The sequence below is a fragment of the Homalodisca vitripennis genome, chromosome 5 (genome assembly GCF_021130785.1).
Source record: "Homalodisca vitripennis isolate AUS2020 chromosome 5, UT_GWSS_2.1, whole genome shotgun sequence".
NCBI lineage: Eukaryota > Metazoa > Arthropoda > Insecta > Hemiptera > Cicadellidae > Homalodisca > Homalodisca vitripennis.
In genome coordinates this window covers 51402757-51421498 of record NC_060211.1, presented here as the reverse complement: position 1 = coordinate 51421498, position 18742 = coordinate 51402757, and the positions used below count along the sequence as shown (strand labels likewise).

Sequence of the window (18742 nt, the reverse complement as noted above, 5' to 3'; positions counted from 1 at the left end):
GTGAAGGCAAAGGCATTGGGCAAAGGTGAAACGATAGCAAACTATGCCCAAAGTGTCATGATTGGAAAATGGAGGGATAAGCGGACGGTGACCTACATCTCCACACAATATGACAACGAGATGGTCCAAACCACCAACCGGAGAAGAAACCAAAAACGAACGCTGCCAAAACCAATCATGTACTACAACTCTTACATGAAGGGGACTGACCCGCTTGGACCAAATGGTATCGTTATTACCCCTGTGAGCGCAAGACCCTGCGATGGCACAAGAAAATTTTTGTGCACTTTCTCTCCAGGTTGTTGTTGTAAATTCTTTTTATCTGTACAACATGTACAACTCAGATAGGCTGTCCCTGTATGACTTCCGAGTTCGTGTACTTGAAGACCTGCTCCCTCCAAAGGAAGCCCCACTGCTCATCACACCGACTCGCAACAGCATGCATCGTCTCTCCAAATCAATGAAGCGCAAAGGAAACGGCAAGTCAGTTACCCGGAGGTGCCGCCGCGTTTGCTACCAGAAGGCAAGCGTAAGGAAACAGTATACTATTGTGCAGTGTGCCCTGACGAACCAGCTCTGTGTGAACTCGGTTGCTTTGATAAGTATCACGAGGGCAAATAAGTAGTTTTTAGACTTTGGCGGTGGGTGGGGATGTATATAGTTTTTTTCTAATTTTTTACTCTGAGAGGGGGGGAGTGTTAACTGTTTTTGATGTTGTATATTTTTCAAACTAGTATGTAATATATACGTGTAAATTGATGTTACTATCTACGTGTCATTCATGTACTATATACGTGTAATTTCGCGAGTGTTTGTGGCCGAAAACCTAGTGCGCAAGCGAGCACATACAACACGGTGACCGGCACCCGGTGCGGATGACGAGCAAACTCGGCACGGACATGACGTCAACCGTTCCGGCCAACGAAGCTTCCGGGATACCTTGGACAACCCTTTCGGCTATCCTGACTCCATTTTGGGTAAGTAAAAAAAAAAAAAAAAAAATCCCGCATTTTCTGCCACCAGTAATTTTTGTCATCCGCAGTGAATGTGTTAAGAGTTGAGCCAAGATCTTAATTTTGATTACTTTCCTGAACAGTGAAAGCTATAAAGAGAATAAGGAAAATAGGCTAGTTCATAAATTGAGAAATGTCCTGTTTATTATCAAGACTAATCTACTGTATTTTGAGACCAAAACAGATAGATTTATCTGTAAAATAGCAACTCAAAATTAAATATTATGAACCAATAGGAGTTTATAACAGTATAATTGCTGATCCGATAATATACTAATATTATACCAGCAATTCTTCGATATCAATTTTCTTAAAACATGATTTAGCAATACTAAAAAAACTGTTACTACCATTTGACACTACTATGATGTAACAAACAAGAGAGGACATATAGAATTTCTTGCAACATTACAATGAAATATTTCAGTTACAATCATTTTAGTTAAAACTGGTTCTACCTGATGCACCTTGCAAGCTCAAGTGACATGTTATTAATAATCAAACATGCTAATATGCAAACACAAAGTCCACAACCTGAAGCGTAGTGACACATAATTTATACATTCTTAATTCACCTTTCTGTTACAAAAACGAGAATGTCAAAAGTGTGTTCTACAACATAAAATATTAACCCCTTGAGCTGTCAACTGTAGGTGGACTGTGGTATTTCAGCGGAACCCTCTCTTGTCCACCAATGGATATTATCACTGTTATTTTGACTTTTTCAGAACTATTGCTGTTAGGTACTTGAATTATTCGATACTTTGGACTTCCTCTGTTAAAGGAATATTAATCTGATTTTTACTCATGATAAAAGAGGCATTGGAATTTAAAAATAGCACACAACTAATCTGATGTTTATACTCACAGATACACATGGCCTGTCTTAGTCGTAGTTTTACTCATTATGGAAAATTATTAAATCATTCTGATAGTGTATTCAGTGATATTACTATTCAAAACGAACCACAAATTATTAAGGAATACCGGGATAATGAAGTTGAATCGATTCAAAGAGAGATTACTTCTTAAAACGTAATGGTAAATAGCAGTAACAAATTTAAAAAAATTAAGTGATTTTTTTTAGAAAGATAGTAATGAAGAAGAAATTCAACACTTTGTGGGGAATCTGGTAGGAATACAAAAAGGTGTTTAGTACGCTAGGAGGAAGAGCCACACATGTTACCCAAAGTAGACCTAGACACAGATCAAGGTAAACAAACTAAAAAAACAAACTTCAGATAACATATCAAGTGAGTCAAAACATGTATCGCCTGATGGTATCCTACTACCTTTTTACCTATACCTATGCAACTTTGGTTTATTACTTATGAATGTGAAATAACATTTGTTTTATTGTAATATTTTACTTTTATCTTTTTACCAATTACATATAATAAAATATTACATAAGGATTATATGCTCTATTGATATTATTTATTTTGCTTTATAAAGATAAAAAACAATATTACAGAAGCTTATACCATTGATTTCTGTACTGAAAACTTATACATTTGATTTCTGTATTGATAAAACTGTGAAAAGTAAATATGGCCTGGGTTAAAATAAATAGATTTTTAATGAGACCTAAAATAAAGGTTAATTTTAATAATGATGAGGTATAATTTACAAAATGAAATTATGAATAAAAACAGTTGAACATTACATAAAATAAACTAAATCAGATATTCTTGTTTATGACTGTATTTATAGTCATATTCAGAGCTATTAACACAGTAATGTGTAAGATTTGAAGTAGTTAATTTTTTAACGCACGCCAAATAATCTTTTAACAACTTTGGACTTTTGATACAACTTAAAGATTTTCACCTAAACATTTTTGAACAATCTCTGCGGTAAACATTTTTTCATTATTAAACTACTGGTAGTCTTTATAAATGTTAATCCTGATCAAATGGATCACAACTCAAGAATGTGATATGATTCACACAAAATCTAAACGTAAAATTCATTTAAAAACCTTGCTGTAATACAACTGTTACAAATTGAATTTTTTCCACTGTACAATTTGAATTTATTTAATGAAAAGTTTTCAATTCTCATTTTTATATTTACAATATATCTATTTTCCATTTATTTTATGTTATTATCTAATAATAAATGTATTTCTTTGAATTAACCCAATTAACTGATATGATAGTGAATGAATTACAGTCAAATATTGAAAGAAGGTAAAAACATTAAGCAACGATACACAGATGAACATTATAACACTTAATAACCAATTAATCGTGATACACAACATACAGCGTCACTGTTCAACACCCAGAGCGTACCCAAGCTGACAATGTTGCTCAGTTCAAAATTGGACACTGTGCTGCTTGAGAGCCAAAATGTTAAATATAATACAATATACATGTATAAGAGTAATTCAACATGTTGAATATGTCACAGCGTAATATTAATTATGAAGTCACTGTTCAATGTATCTTAGTTGTAGCATGTCAAAACTTGCTACGCACAATCCTATTGTTAAAATGTGCAAGTTAGGTAAATTTCATTTAGAATCAAATATTGTATTATTCGAAAACTTTCAAAATTAATTCCAGGAACAATAATAAACAGTAAAAATGTTGAAAATAAGACTGCTTCTTACATGGACACAAGACATGAGCAAATAAATTTGGAGCACAGGTTGAAGCTCATCCTCAATATATGTTTCACTTCTATAATATTCAACCAATATACTACTTTAGTTCAGGTTTGAAATTAATAAAATTACATTTAGAAGGAAATATTGTACTATTTCAAAACTTACAATAATAAACAGTAACAGTTAAAAAAAAACTGCTTCTTAATAAGAAACATGAGTAAATAAATTTGGAGCTTTTCCTGAATACATGCTTTATTTCTGTAATATCCAACATATATAATAGTTTAGTAAAGATGTTCAAATTAAGTACATTTAGAATAAAATATTGTATTAATTCAAAACTTACAAAACTTATCCCGAAAACAATAATGAACAGTAAACTTTTTAAAAATAAGATAGCTTCTTAATGGGACACAAGAAACAGGAGCAAATAAATTTGGAGTTAAGCCTGAAGATAATCCTGAATATATGCTTCACTTCTGTAATATCCAACCAATATAATACTTTCTTTTATTACATCAGCAGACAAAAAAAGCGATTCATTTCAGCTTAAAAAAAGCAAAAGATTTGTAGCTAATGCACAGGAGACACATGAAACATGTTGAAAGAACAAATTATACCTAAGACACATTTTCTAAGAACAAGAACAAACACTAAGAACAACAGAGAAAGCGCACAAGTGCAAGATCCCAGAGCAATATCAAGCAAGTCGACGTCACACTACAAGCAACAGCAATATAAAACAACATACTGGACCGCTTCGACTGTAACGGACTGGTTTCGTCATCATCTAGAGAAGTGCTTGAATGTTTCTTGGCAGCCAATCTGCGACCGACCACAATCTTACCATCGTCACCGGAGACATGATGCACCAAGCCCGCTGCAAGACATACCACTACAAGTCAGTCCTTCACTACCGTTACACAAGTAATACACACTGTATAGGCATGAGTTGCATTTTCAGGAGAAAATTTCTCCATTTTTTCTCTTTCTGCATTTTCATTTTTAACATCATTTTAACATCACTCCCCCAGATATTAAAATCAGTTATGTACAGCAGAAGTTCTGGAGAAACTCCACAACAGTGAGTTAAACACTATAAAAATAAAAAGTGAATAAACACTTTTTTATGTAGCTTTGTAATTTCTGCCGATACGGACAGAAAACAATAAAATTACTAAAGTTTAGATTCTAATCAATCAAAGATCAGGAGGTTAGCAAACAATTGTGATTCAGATTTTATAAACACATTCAAGCCTAAGATAGGGGTATAACACCCTCGGCACCAAACATTTAAGTGATTGTATTCATTTAACACTACAATTTTTTTCATATATACAGGGTTGGTGAAAATTCCCGGGACGGCTTAATATGTTTTAACCGTTACAGATGGAGCTATACAAGTTGGTTCACTGTTATTGGGCATAAAACAATATTTTACTACAATTTCAATGAGCCGCTACCACTTTGGGGGACGGCCCACAAGGAGTCAGAAGAAAATCTTAAATAGAAGCATAGGTTTATATGCAGATCAAATTAAACGTCTTCATTAGTAGAATGCAATGGTGCAATCCGACTTTAAACGGACAACCGAGCCCGAAATGGCAGCTATTCAAAGATGGCTTGAATTTGAAATGTTGATAAGTCGCTGTGTTTAATCTAATGTAACACATTTAACTTTTCCTTCAAATTTGTAACAATTAGTAAACATAAATAACCAACCTTGAATGTTATAGGAGATGTTCAAATTGTTTTCCCTCGGTTTCTTGGCAATAACCCAGCCGATGATAAAACGCTGACAAGGCGTTGTTTATTACATCTACTGGAATACATGTAGCTTCTTCTTCAATACAGAGTCTCAACTCTGCCAAATCTTGCGGTTTGGTTCGGTAAATTTGATCTTTAAGATAACCCCAGAAATAATAGTCAAGTGGGGATAAGTCAGGAGATCGTACCTCTTCTACCAATCCATTTGCCTGGGAAAACATGGTTTAAATGTGCTGTCTTATGGGTAAACTGAAGTGTGGCGGGGCTCCATCTTATTGAAACCAGAGTGTTCCAAAGTTATCACCAGAAATATGTTGTAAGGCAGGAATTATTTGATTTTGAAGAATAGCAAAATATTTAACAGAGTTAAAATTTCCTTTCAAAAAATGGTCCTATCACCTGGCTTTCAAAAATACCCGCCCAAACATTTAATTTCTGAGGGTTTTGAGTATGTTTCTCAGCCATCCAGTGAGGGTTTGTGTCACTCCAATACTGGTAGTTGTGTCTGTTGACAGTTCGATGTAACGTGAATGTTGCTTCATCAGTAAATACACTTTTTTTTGGAAGATTGGGATCTCTATTGATGCTGTTCATCATGAGTTCACAAAACTCCAATCGACGATTAAAATCGTCTTCACTTAATTCTTGAACTAAGTGCATTTTATAACCTTAAAATGGTATTTTTCCAAAACTTTCCTAACTAAAAAGTGGCTAATTTCATGTTGTGATGTGACTGACGTAATAGAGGTATGTGGGTCTTCAACAAATGTTTGTAAGATGTACATAGACTTTTCCTCATTTGTTGCTATCTGTGATCGTCCACATTTTGGTTGATCCTTAATACTACCTGTCTCTTCAAAATGCTCTATGGTTCTACCAACAGTAGATTTGGAAACAGTATTCCTTTCTGGAAATGTATCATTAAATAAATTTTGCACTTCTTCTAAAGATCGAGTACGATCACCATAATCACGCATCATTAACAATGTGATTCTTTCTCTCTCGCTTAGTGACATATTGTAGTGACAAAAAATATTCGGCTAAATGTTGATGTTACAGTTAACTACTACACTCATCAAGACCTCTTAAAGGAACTACATTGGCGAAAAATGTATTAGGGGATTAGAGTAAAACCCTAATGTGTTGTTATTGTTGAACTAATGGGCAAAGTTGAACTGATAAGGGAAAATAAACAACTCCTGAGATCTTTCCTTTAAACATTCCAATGTTTAGGTAGGAATATTTTTGGAATAACCTCAAAGGACAGAAATTTAAAAACCAATTTTTAGCAACCTGTTGAATTTGCAAAAATTCACTCTCCTAGCTAATAAATTACTAAACTAATTCAAAACTTCAGCTTATAAAAATTTCAAATTCAAGCAATCTTTGAATAGCTGCCATTTCGGGCTCAGTTGTCCTTTTAAAGTCGGATTTGTGGCATTGTATTCTACTAATAAAGACCTTTAATTTGATTTGCATATAAACCTATGCTTCTATTTAAGATTTTCTTCTGAGTCCTTGTGGGCTGTCTCCCTGAAGTGGTAGCGGCTCATTGAAATTGTAGTAAAATATTGTTTTATGCCCAAAAAACAATGTACCAACTTGTATAGCTCCATCTGTAATGGTTAAAAAAATATTAAGCCGTGCAGGGACTTTTCACCAACCCTGTATATATATAAAATGGGGTTTTTTGGAAAAAGAGTTTTTTAAATAAAGAGTACTTTGATGCCACTGTTATCTGTAATAATGATACTATGCCTCATACTGATCTAATCTTGGTGATGAAACAACAATATAAATCACACAGTATTATACTTGCTAAATATTATTATTCTATTAAATACTAATTTAAAAACAAAAGAAGTACAGATATAATTTAAGATTACCCCTTGTACTATGACGGCAACATGGTATCATCGATGTTATCAATAAGAACAAGAATAAGATTATTTTTAATCTTTGAGATCAAACATAAGAAATTTAAAGTTTCCTGAAGAATCTATTCCCGGCTGTAGATTGGTCGGTCTAGAAACCATTCATGTAAAACCATCTCCAGTTCCTTTCCTCTTTTAGATTGCAGGAGTTAGATTGCACAAAGTCATTGTGGAGGTCCAAGAGTTAGCTACAGACTTAACGAAGAAATCGTGAATCGACTGATGGAAGACGTACATAGCTTGATTCGGGACTCCTCTCACACAAATTTAATACTTGCAACATTGCCGATGAGGCATGATAAACCCAAATTGGGTATGAAGACTTCAGTTATAAATTTAAAACTTGAAAAAGAGGCTAAGACAGATCAATTTCAAATCCTATCACTTCATATCTTGCCATGGCATTACTACACAACTCATGGTAATGATATAATAATAATACACTATCATGGTGCATACACTATAATAAGAAAGGAAAAGTGAAAATTGTGGAGATGATTGTGAAAATGCTCTAAAAAAAAGTGAACAGCCTACCAATCAGACTTCAGGTTTGTCTCCTATGATTGAGTAGCAAGGAATCCGTGTCATTGAGCAGGACATGGGCCTTATATATGGATAATTATGGATGGATATGGATAATTATATGGATGACTCATCTGTGGGTTTCGCCCATGCTATATCTGGGGACCTTGACCATGATAGAAATATGACAGCTGGTGTAGCTGTTGTATTCAGGAAAAAAAAGTAGTAGGCCACAGCTTTCAGACCTCAAATCAGAAAAACTTACCTTTCAAAAGGTGTTTTTAAAAGGTGTTTAAAAAGGTGTTTAAAAGGTGTTACCTTTCAAAAGTATGTATCCTCCATACATACTTTCATGGAGGATATACATACTAATTACCAAAGCAACGTATAATTCAAAGCCCACAATTCAGGACTAAAATGATGCTTTTGCCCAACTGACTCAAGACTTCAAGACCAAAGGGCTTAAAAGATTGATCAGCTCCCCAATGGACTGTGTGAGAGATATGATTCCACCTGAACAATTCGCCAAGAACATAGTGGCATTCCATCAAGAAACTGGTGCTCCAGTAAGTATTGTGTGCTGTGACCAGGTATCAAAAAAAGAATTAAGGCGTGGACTTTCACATCAGGAGTTTATATTGAAGCTGAAAGAGTCGATTGAGGATGGCATCTGTAATCTTTCATCTGCTGGTGGACAGGATATAGAGTGTCAAGACATATGAATTCCTGTGGACAGTCCCCTTACTTCAACCCAGACTCCAGTAGATGAGAAAGAGGATTGTGCGATAGACTTAAAAAACGAACCTCCAATCAAAAATATACAGGACATTTAGATTTAGATAAGTTGTATTTAGTTTGTAATAAATTTCACTGCTATCATACAAATAAGGTAAATCAAAATGTAATAATGTTTGGCCTATTTGTAAGGAAGCCAAAATTGACACAGAAATATTATTGGCTATTATATTTAAATATCCAAGGAGTACTTGATACAAAAATTTATTTAGAAATAATTCTATAAAATTTAAATATTAAAATTATTTGTTTAAATGAACAATGGTTGAGTAAGGATAGTGTTACCATTTAAAATAGTTTTTCTAATTATATCTGGCACATTTTCATTGTAGAGATGGAGGTGATCATGGTGGGTCATGTATTCTTTTGAAGAATAATTTTGAATTTAAATCCAGAGAAGATTTGTGCCTTTATAATTTGAATTCAGTTTATAAAGCTTCACGTATAGAAATAATTAAAAGGCCCTATAATTATCATTTCTATTAATAGAATGCCAGAGGATTCAAATTTCAAACTATTTTTAAATAAGCTTGAGGCTTTGTTAAAACTTTTAGGTAAAGAAAACCATGTAAACAACGTTTATATTGCATCAGACTTTAATGTAGATGTAATGGAAACAACAAATAAACCACAACAGAAATTGGAATTCCCCTCTCTGATTGAATCACGCTTTTAAAACACACTTTCCATCACCAAATAGGGTTACATTTAATACAAATTCATGCATTGATAATATTTTGACATTTTAATTTAAATAATCCTTTGAATCTGAGACAATGAATTTGGAATTGGGTTTGTCGGATCACAGGGCAGTCTTTTTAGATATCTCTAAAGGTCTTATTTCCGAGAATGACAATACAAAACTTAGAGTAAAAAGAAGCCTTTATAGATTTAGCAGTAGATGAAAAGTGGGATATTTAAAATAATTTTACTTTTGCTGACAACTGTTCTAATTTTGCTTTCAAAATATATTTGAAGAATCGTTTCTATTAAAATTCTCTGCTAACGAAACCAAACGATCCAAAAATAAAAAATGGATAACAAAAGGAATTAAAATTTCAAGAATTAAACAGAGGGAGCTTAGAAAGCTAGTCAAACAATAAAAAAAAAACTGTTTAAAAAAAGGATGAAGATCACAGTCCTAACAAAGAGCCTTGTGGCACACCTGTTTGGACAAGATTAGGATCTGACTGCTTTTGTGATATCATTTGGTTGAACTCTACTAGTTGTTTACAGCTCTTTTAAGTATCTCATCAACAATTAACTTGCTCTTCTTTTGATTCCAAACAATTCCTTTTTTTCAAAATTATGTAAATGAGGCAGTAAAATGCAGAAGTGGTGTTAGTTCACCAGCATATGATTGTAATACTCTGAAGGACATTTTGTCAATTCAGATAATCTACAACTCCTGGAGAGTTACATGAAAATATTCAGTTTGTATTCAATGTAATCTTTTCAGTCTAGCCTTTCCTGCACAGAGATTGAAATACCCTTAGTTTGATGTTTGATAGTTTGATGTTACCCTTAGTATTATTAAAATAATATTCAAACGTGTTATATAAATGTTCAATTTGGTGAGATGTTATACTATACTTAATTAAAATCATTACACTTGGTATTGGTTTAATTAAGATTTTCTGTACAATGTACTGGTGTATTTGATCCATTCAAAAGATTCTGTATATTCTGGTGGACAACTGTTAAAGTTATATTTAGTTTTATAAGATTTTTCTGCTTTCAAAGAGATGATCTAGTTAATAATTTAGAAGCAGATTTACAATGCATTGTTATTTATTTAGCAGTTTTCTTCAGTGTAATGATTAAAAAATTGTGAAAGACATGGTTTGATGTGCCCTCCATAATTTAATTTTAAAATATTAAATTCATTAGTTAACCGGAACTATAATGCTGTTTCAGCTGTTCGTGCAGTACATCAGCTAACTTTCAATGCTGCAAGTGCTGACATGCTGTCTTTGCCAGTCGCAGGTGGCCAGGCAGCTATATGCTGACACTGTATGACATCATTTACGTTGAATTGTGGCTTAGTCCTTATATCTAGTCACATCTTAATGTATTGTTTTAGAGATACACATAATTACCAAAATTATTACTGTCAATTAATGTTGTCCGACTTTTATTGATAATTCTTTGTATCGATAATTTGAAATTTCCTGCTAGACTACAATAGTGTCATTGTTTAAAATGTTTATAATTATGAATTTATTCACATGTGATCCCAGGTGAGTTTATGAATAAATAATAATAATAATGTATTGGATTATTCCCACCTAAAGTGCACTTTTCCTACAAACTCACTAAAGACTGTAATTTGGTCGACCAAACCCCTGTTCAAATTCCCGGTAAAAAATTTCCGATTCTCTAATCTATTTTCAAACCAAATAAATAACTGTAATACTGTATAATAACCCTTACGTCGAGTTCAACGGTGACGGTTTATTGTCACCAGTTGTATTTGCAAGAAATGCCTCAAAGCTGTGGCGCTCTAGCAGTCTGTCGCTAGCGATATGCGAGCGCTTTATCGCTATCACCTATTTGAAGCTCCTTAGTTTTTATCCCTGTGTCTTTCTTGTATGATTGTGACATAACATTGTGTATACCTAATAACTTTCCTTTCTGTGATGTTTGGAAAATACATATATCCCATACGGAATAAATAAAGATAACAAATAAATACCAACTCAGCGCTACCGTGGGGCAGACTGCAGTCCAGCATTGCGGATCAGAGATCTGCGGTGGACGAACTTCGAAGCAATCGGTATTTTGGGTACTGCCGATCAGTAGTCATCCGGGAATAGAATTATTTTGGATTCGAGATTCAGTTTCCCCATATGAGTAGTATATCGTGAAATCGTGATTTTTCAAGCGTATTGAAGCACGTCTGTTGGTATCGGAATTGAGTAGAAAGAGCCCCGGTATCGAGTATCGGAAACTATCCATCCCTACTAAAAATTCCAGGGACACTATAAAAATTAACGCATGTTTCCCGGAGCCCGAAATTCATGCATAATGCACGCTTTTCCAGATTCTCATCGTTGGCGGTAGCCCTGGTTAGAGTCCCGCGAAAGTCTCGTGGCTCCCATTATATATTCCACTGACAGCCAATACATGAAGAATGCGTCAGAAAGTTATCTGCTACGGAAGTTACCGAAGTGCGGTTAGTTCGCAGTCTGTAGAATAAGTACATATACACCAGTACAGAACAGTACCTTCTACAGTTGCAACCAGAGTACGAGCACAATTGATGTCATCAATTGCTGGCTCCTAAATATTTTGTGTCAACCTCGTAATGCAAGAATAGAATCATCCCATCAAGACAAAACACAACTAAAAAGTTAATAAACACATGAGAGGCTGCGGTTCGTCACGTGTTCGTTAGATTATAGTCATGGACTACGAAACAACATGACATACGGCTCCTTAAACATGTTGGAATATTTGGTTTGAGCAGTTCGAATCGCCCAACCGCTCGTCACGTGTGCAGGGAAGTCGATCCGGTAAATAGTTAATCGGAGAACTTACGGGATTTCCAGTCGTCGTCCAACCAATCCCGCTCTGACGACGAAACTGACGTGCGTGTTTGATTCGGTCGGTTGACCGTCTGTAGACTGGCGACAGCATAAGCTGCGTTTACACTGGCAAGTAACCTATGTATACTGATAACCAATCAGAACGTGTGCGAGGAGCAATAATTCATAGACCAACCTAGGTCTCGGCCGCGATACGAGGGGTAAGCGCTGGATCGAGCAGGGATTAAAAGTTTAACGTTTGTGTTGTATGTATGGGGAACACTCACGACAGACGTGAGCGGCAGGGCGGTACCAGACGATGCCGCTTATCTGCCGCCAATTCTAAACAATAAATGTTTCTCCTGCCGCTCAGCCCTCAGCACATTCTGTCATTGATTTACAACATGTCGGACGCAAACGCGCCTTTCTTGGCGTTATTTGTTATAGCTTACTACTTCTTCAAAAGTATCTGATCAGGTCTGGTAAAAATCTAACTGAAATTCTGATGTAATAAAAAACCGGGTATGTCAAACCGTCAAACATATATTATTCAGCGAACCAAACTATTAAGCCTGTTTATAGCTCCACTTCGAAGACTGAATAATACTTAAATACATAAAATCCGTTTGTTTCGCGGTACTACCGCTCTGCCGCTTTACCGCTTAATGCGTATCGCTCGTTTAGTGCCGAAGTTCGGAACGGTCGGCCGATTTTAAATTGTCCAATACATTGTTACTTTTTGGGGGGGGGGGGGGGGGGGCGGGGCTTGCCGCGGCACATGAACTATACTATCCCCAAAAAGGCATTAACATTTCCAACAAACCTAATCAGTTAAATTTTGGTTAAGAAACTCGCCAGCCGTGAAGTTGTTGGAAGGGTAAAACAAACTACCTTTATTTCTAAGCACCATAACAGCAGGAATTTTAGTTTTGTGAGAACGAAACTTACTTTTCTGTAAAGAAACACTCTTTTTAAGCAAGTAACTTTTTTTGTTACAAGTCTATAAGTTTTCTTTAGATGTATAAAAACTGGTATATAGTGGCTGCATGCATGTTTCTCTATAATGGCAAGTGACTAAAATCTAGTTGGTTTTATTTTGACAAGTAAAAACTGTTTGGATATATATTTTTTTAAGTGAAACTAATATATTTTGAAACTAGAATAATTAAAGTTTTGATTTAGTAGTTTATGAATTTTGTTTGCCATCATTGGTCTTGGCTCCAGATTAAGAAGTGCAACATGTTTGTATTGTTGATATCATCACCTGTTACCTCAGCTGACAATGCTGATTGAAAAAATACAGACTTTATTTGTGCAAACAAAGAAAACTACTTGCTCATTTATATTTTTGTGTGTTTTATTTATTTATTGTGACTATTATTTTATACTGTATTGTTATTTTATGAAATTTATTATTAGAAAATGAAGGTATTTTGTTGTGTTTACATGCCATTATACTACTGAAGTTACTATTTAGCCAGATGGAGGGTTAATAATAAAAAATTCAACAAGGTAAACTAATGACTGATGATAAGATGTTAGGGTAGGTGACGTCAACTATACTGGACTTGTACCATGTGCATGATGCCACCCACAATGGCACTACTGGGCTTGAACGAATTAAACTAGGTTTAACTGTTACATAATTATTTCCAAAATTATCATTACATCAGGCACTTAGAAACTCATACTCAGGTAGATAAATGCTGAATCATTCATGGCATACGTTAGAGAAGTGGAGTGGTGGGGAAATGTTTCCACTAATTGTGCAGCTGAAGTGAATGTCATGGACAAAGTTCTTGCCAGTACAGTAGATGAGATCATACAGTAAACTTAATTTTTATATATAAAATGGGAAGGCTATATAAATATGTTTATATATATTATTTGTATTTTATTGGAAAAATACACTTTTTACTTTCATATTAAAAGCAGTATTTTTTTTGGACCACCATATTAGAAATCAAGAGAATTTAAAGGCGATTTTACTAGAGTTTACCTATTTCACAGTTTATATTATCTGCAAATTCTACTACAAAGTAATTTACTAAATTAATTGTGCATTTAGTGGTAAATAGTACATTAGTTATCAAATATCCAACAATTTAAGCCTTACATTTACAGGTCATTATTACAACAATTTAAAGGCTTAGATAAACTATGGGCTAGTACTTATGTTGAACACTACAATGAGATGATTGGAGTTTGTTTAAAATTCATCGTATAATATTCTACAAGTATTACTATAAGTATTTATTCTTTAAGCTACCATACAAAAATCTCCCTTCTAGCTACGGGGTAGCTAGAAACATAGTCACTTATGACAAAATACAAACATAAAGATAATCAATATATAATATTTTACTATTTATCTTGAAATAGTTCAGTTATCCTATGTTGAACAATCAAATTAACATTTTATAAATTTAATACTCAGATTTTTTAATTTAGGCATTTTTCTGCATATACGTTTAATGTGTGCATTATATTTAAAGACACTGCTGCTATTGAATTAGAAACACACTGATATATTACATAAGTTTACTATTATATAAAGTTTAAATAAATCAAAGAAATTGTAAAGAAAAGAAGTTTTTGGGAATTTATTGATCAAATTGGCCATCTCCAATTTTTTACTACTTCCAAGTAATATCGTAACAAAATGCTGTCAGCTGCTCTGTGGAATTACTTTGTCTGACTCTAAATTACAGAAATCTGATTTTTATTGAACAATGCACTTATACATCTGGGGAAAGAAGAAGGGGTAACACTTTTAGAAATAATTTATGATACAACAGTTTATATTACGCATAAAAACATGGTTTTCTTTACGGATGCCTACAAACAGTTATTCATACCAGGTGTGAAGCCCATTTTCACAAAATTTACCTACTTATTCTAACTTGTAAACAACCCGTAAATCTACAGCTTTGTGGTGTTTCACAGTTAAAACATGACTTACAACAAGTGTTGTAGTCACACACTGCAGCGACAACCTGCACCTTGGTGTGACAAGTTAAGATCCCAACTTATCTAATGCTTTATATGCTTTGTCAACAAACCATTCAATTAGACACTTAAAAAAAGAATCAAATCCATATGCTGCAAAATAGGATAATTCTTATAACTTAATATGTGAATTTACAAAAAAATCACAAAACAGTAAAATATTCTAAAAAAAAAAACAAAATGAATATTGGTAAGTTAAAATGTCGTGAAGTTATGTAACAAAAAAAAATCATCATTCAATTTTTTTTTATACTTGATTAAAATATTATTAAGTAAGGAACTTTAATTAGTAATACATCTTTTCAATTTAATGTAATGTTTTAGGAAACGGATCAAATATTTTATTTGAAATATGATGACAATAATTCTTGCCAGTTCTAGATTTGCATTCCGTGAAATTCAACACTAAGTTCCGTAACTTGAACTTAGAACTCGTGCAACTTTAAAAAACACAGTACATTAATGCTGAGTTCAGCTCCATTTCACTTTGCACTTACTGCAGCGTCTGAAATCTGACAATCACAGACATGATTCCTGGAATCTAAAGTCTAAGGCTGTCTCAAGAGATAAAAAAACATCTATGTCCATGTAAACATTTGCAATATATTGTACTAAATAGGTAAGAAGTTTATATTAAAGCTATGACATGAAAAAAGCTACTACATTCTTGTTTCGAAACAGACAGTTCATAGAATATAACACATGTCTATTTCTAAAAGATCTTATAGTACTACATAGACATGCTTCATTAAATTATTGAGATTGTACATTGCTTATATTTCAAGAGATTAACAAGATATCTTAGATGATGTAAAAAACAGATATAGACCGACAGAAAATTAAAGGTGTTTTTAGTTTTAGCAATATTTTGCTTAAGAACATAGTTCATGGACCTTCTTGCTCATTTTCATGAGTGCAGTCACATCCTAAATTATTAGAGTTTTAGTTCATACTGTAGTATTGACAGTAACCAATACAAAAATGTTATATTATTACTACATTCCGAGTAAATTGTCAAAAATTTGAGCTTTAATTTTCTAGTGGTGAAATGTATCTGGGAATTTAAACTGTAAATAAATCAAAACTGAATTTTAAATTAATTTTATTTTTTAAATGTATAAAGATAATTCATGATTAACTGACTTTAGATAGTTGAAAGTCTAATCTCCTAGATAAAAGCAATCACATTCCGAGTAAATTGTCAAAAATTTGAGCTTTAATTTTCTAGTGGTGAAATGTATCTGGGAATTTAAACTGTAAATAAATCAAAACTGAATTTTAAATTAATTTTATTTTTTAAATGTATAAAGATAATTCATGATTAACTGACTTTAGATAGTTGAAAGTCTAATCTCCTAGATAAAAGCAATCAGTCTGATCTAATGATCCAAAAACCAATAATTGCCCTAAAATTTTTAACTGAGAGTATTTAATTCATTTGAACTTTAGTCTAGCACTAAACTGAAATTAAACATTCGCCAGTCCATGTTTGGAAGAAATTTGCAAGCTATATTTAAAAAGTTTCCTCTAAGTTGACGATTCTCCAATTATTATGATTATGATTGACTCACTGACTGCAGAGAACATTTTATCGAGAAATCGTTGAATTAAATGTTTAAAAACGCAGATACTACCCAAAGTATAAGGTTTTCCCTCTAATACAACTAATCCATTTCAATTTTACAAGTCTGTTTATTTTTAAAATTATTAAAACACAAGGTGATTTTACTATTTTTGTTAAAGTAGTCTTTCTTCTCTGTTTAGTATGTTACAACATGGATTTAATCCATGTCTTATGCCAAGTGTTAGATCTTTTTATACATAATCAGAATATTCAACAGAGCTTCCATCATACAATAGAAATTATATAGTCAGTTCTGAATTTGTTTGTTTATTACAAATTTTAAATAAAAGATGTGTGTATTTACATACAAGCACACACAACACCCACACAAATGCATGCATGTATGTATACACTTGACAAATATATTTTCTATTCAATTGAGACGAGATATGACTATTGAGTGCAAACACATGTCAAGGAGTGCAAGAGGTCTTGATAATATACTGCTTGGATATACATTCACAATACACACGTACCAACCCTTTAGGGTTGTAATCAAAAGTTACTTGCCCATTACAAACCAATAACAGTCGATTTATTATGCTATCACTTATTCATTTCAAATAAAACGAAAAATTGTCATATTGAAATGTTCAGGCAGCATATTAAACATCAGTTCATAATTTCTGCCCTGCCTGGAAACACTACAAGTACACTAGCATAATTAATCAAAGACTCAAATCATTTGTTTTTAAAGTTGCATTTATTCTTACCTCAGCCATTTCTTCCAAGTTAATGCTATCTTTACTGATGGCGAGAGAAAAGAAGAGACCTGGATTCTGGCCTATCTGAAATTTGCAGGCGCTACTACTAGTATGTTGCCGCGCCTTGTTTCGTAATTCCATTATTGTTTCACTGTTCCATTGCTAGGATAAACAATACGCAGGGTTGGCTGTGGGGCGAAGCGCCTGAAATTACCGCGCGCGGCAACACACTACTAGTACACAGCTGTGCGCCGGCACGGGCCAGGTCTCTTCTTTTCTCTCGCCATCAGTACAGTATATGTTCATTACATTAAATACTATAAATATAATTTACTTCGTACTGATTCTGTAAATGTTTGATTTATTTTTATATTCTGTGACGTGTTTTCTGGTGAGTTAATTTAATAAACTATATAAATAATTTTGTAAACAGCCTAAATTACATGTTTCTGTGTGCATTTTTTAACTAACACGTATAAGTTCAGGTTTATACATATTCTTACATACATACATTGTGATTCATATATAAAACTGCATTATACTTAGAAATGTTATGATACCTTGTATCACCCAAAACATTATCAACAGATTCAGACATGATTAACCAATTTAGGCATGTTATAGATACCCAATTAGTCTAAAGTATGTAATTTCCTAAAAACATAATGTACAATACATTTATTTGTAATATAAAAATACCTGGCACAACAACAAAAAGAGGACACCAATTAAAAGTGAAATGAATGCCATTATCAGGGGTAACCTTTCTAAGAAAAGTGTGCGAGAGTTGTTTTTAAAGCTCTAGTAAACTGGTTCATTGTATATTCATAAATCACTAGGTCTGAGTTTGAATATGTGATTCCAGCCGTCTTGGCACCTTTTGAGATAATGGAAACGCATAAGATGGCTACAACCTGTCGCCATCAATCTTACATCCTGTGTCACATCTCACTCACAGAGCAGTTCATGGTAATGTGTAGTCTGACCTCCTCTGAGCGTCTTCTCCGAGTCGACGCAACACGTCGCGTAATACCTTGCCAGCTCGTCACACTCAGAAAGCTCCCAAAATTTGATAAATCTAGCTTAATTATGTGGGAAGGTTTTTCTTAATTCGGTGGGAGATTTAGCACTAAATAACACCTTTTTACAACTCAATATCTAAACAATATTATACAACATCCATACAATTCAAAAATAAAATACATGGTCATCAAATTATGATTAATAAAAATG

The 18742-nt window shown here is 33.4% G+C and overlaps 1 protein-coding gene across 4 annotated transcripts in view; it reads right to left on the bottom strand.

Annotated features, from left to right (window-relative positions):
• Positions 1–18742, bottom strand: part of LOC124362171 (NPC intracellular cholesterol transporter 1) — a 127124-nt gene that overhangs the window by 71660 nt on the left and 36722 nt on the right. For 3 of the 4 annotated variants that reach the window (XM_046816422.1, XM_046816423.1, XM_046816421.1), the window contains exon 7: positions 4379–4507. The exons of the other annotated variant lie outside the window; for it this stretch is intronic. In XM_046816422.1, the coding sequence (XP_046672378.1) occupies positions 4379–4507 (129 nt within the window). The remainder of the gene's footprint in view (positions 1–4378; positions 4508–18742) is intronic. 4 annotated transcript variants of the gene reach the window in all.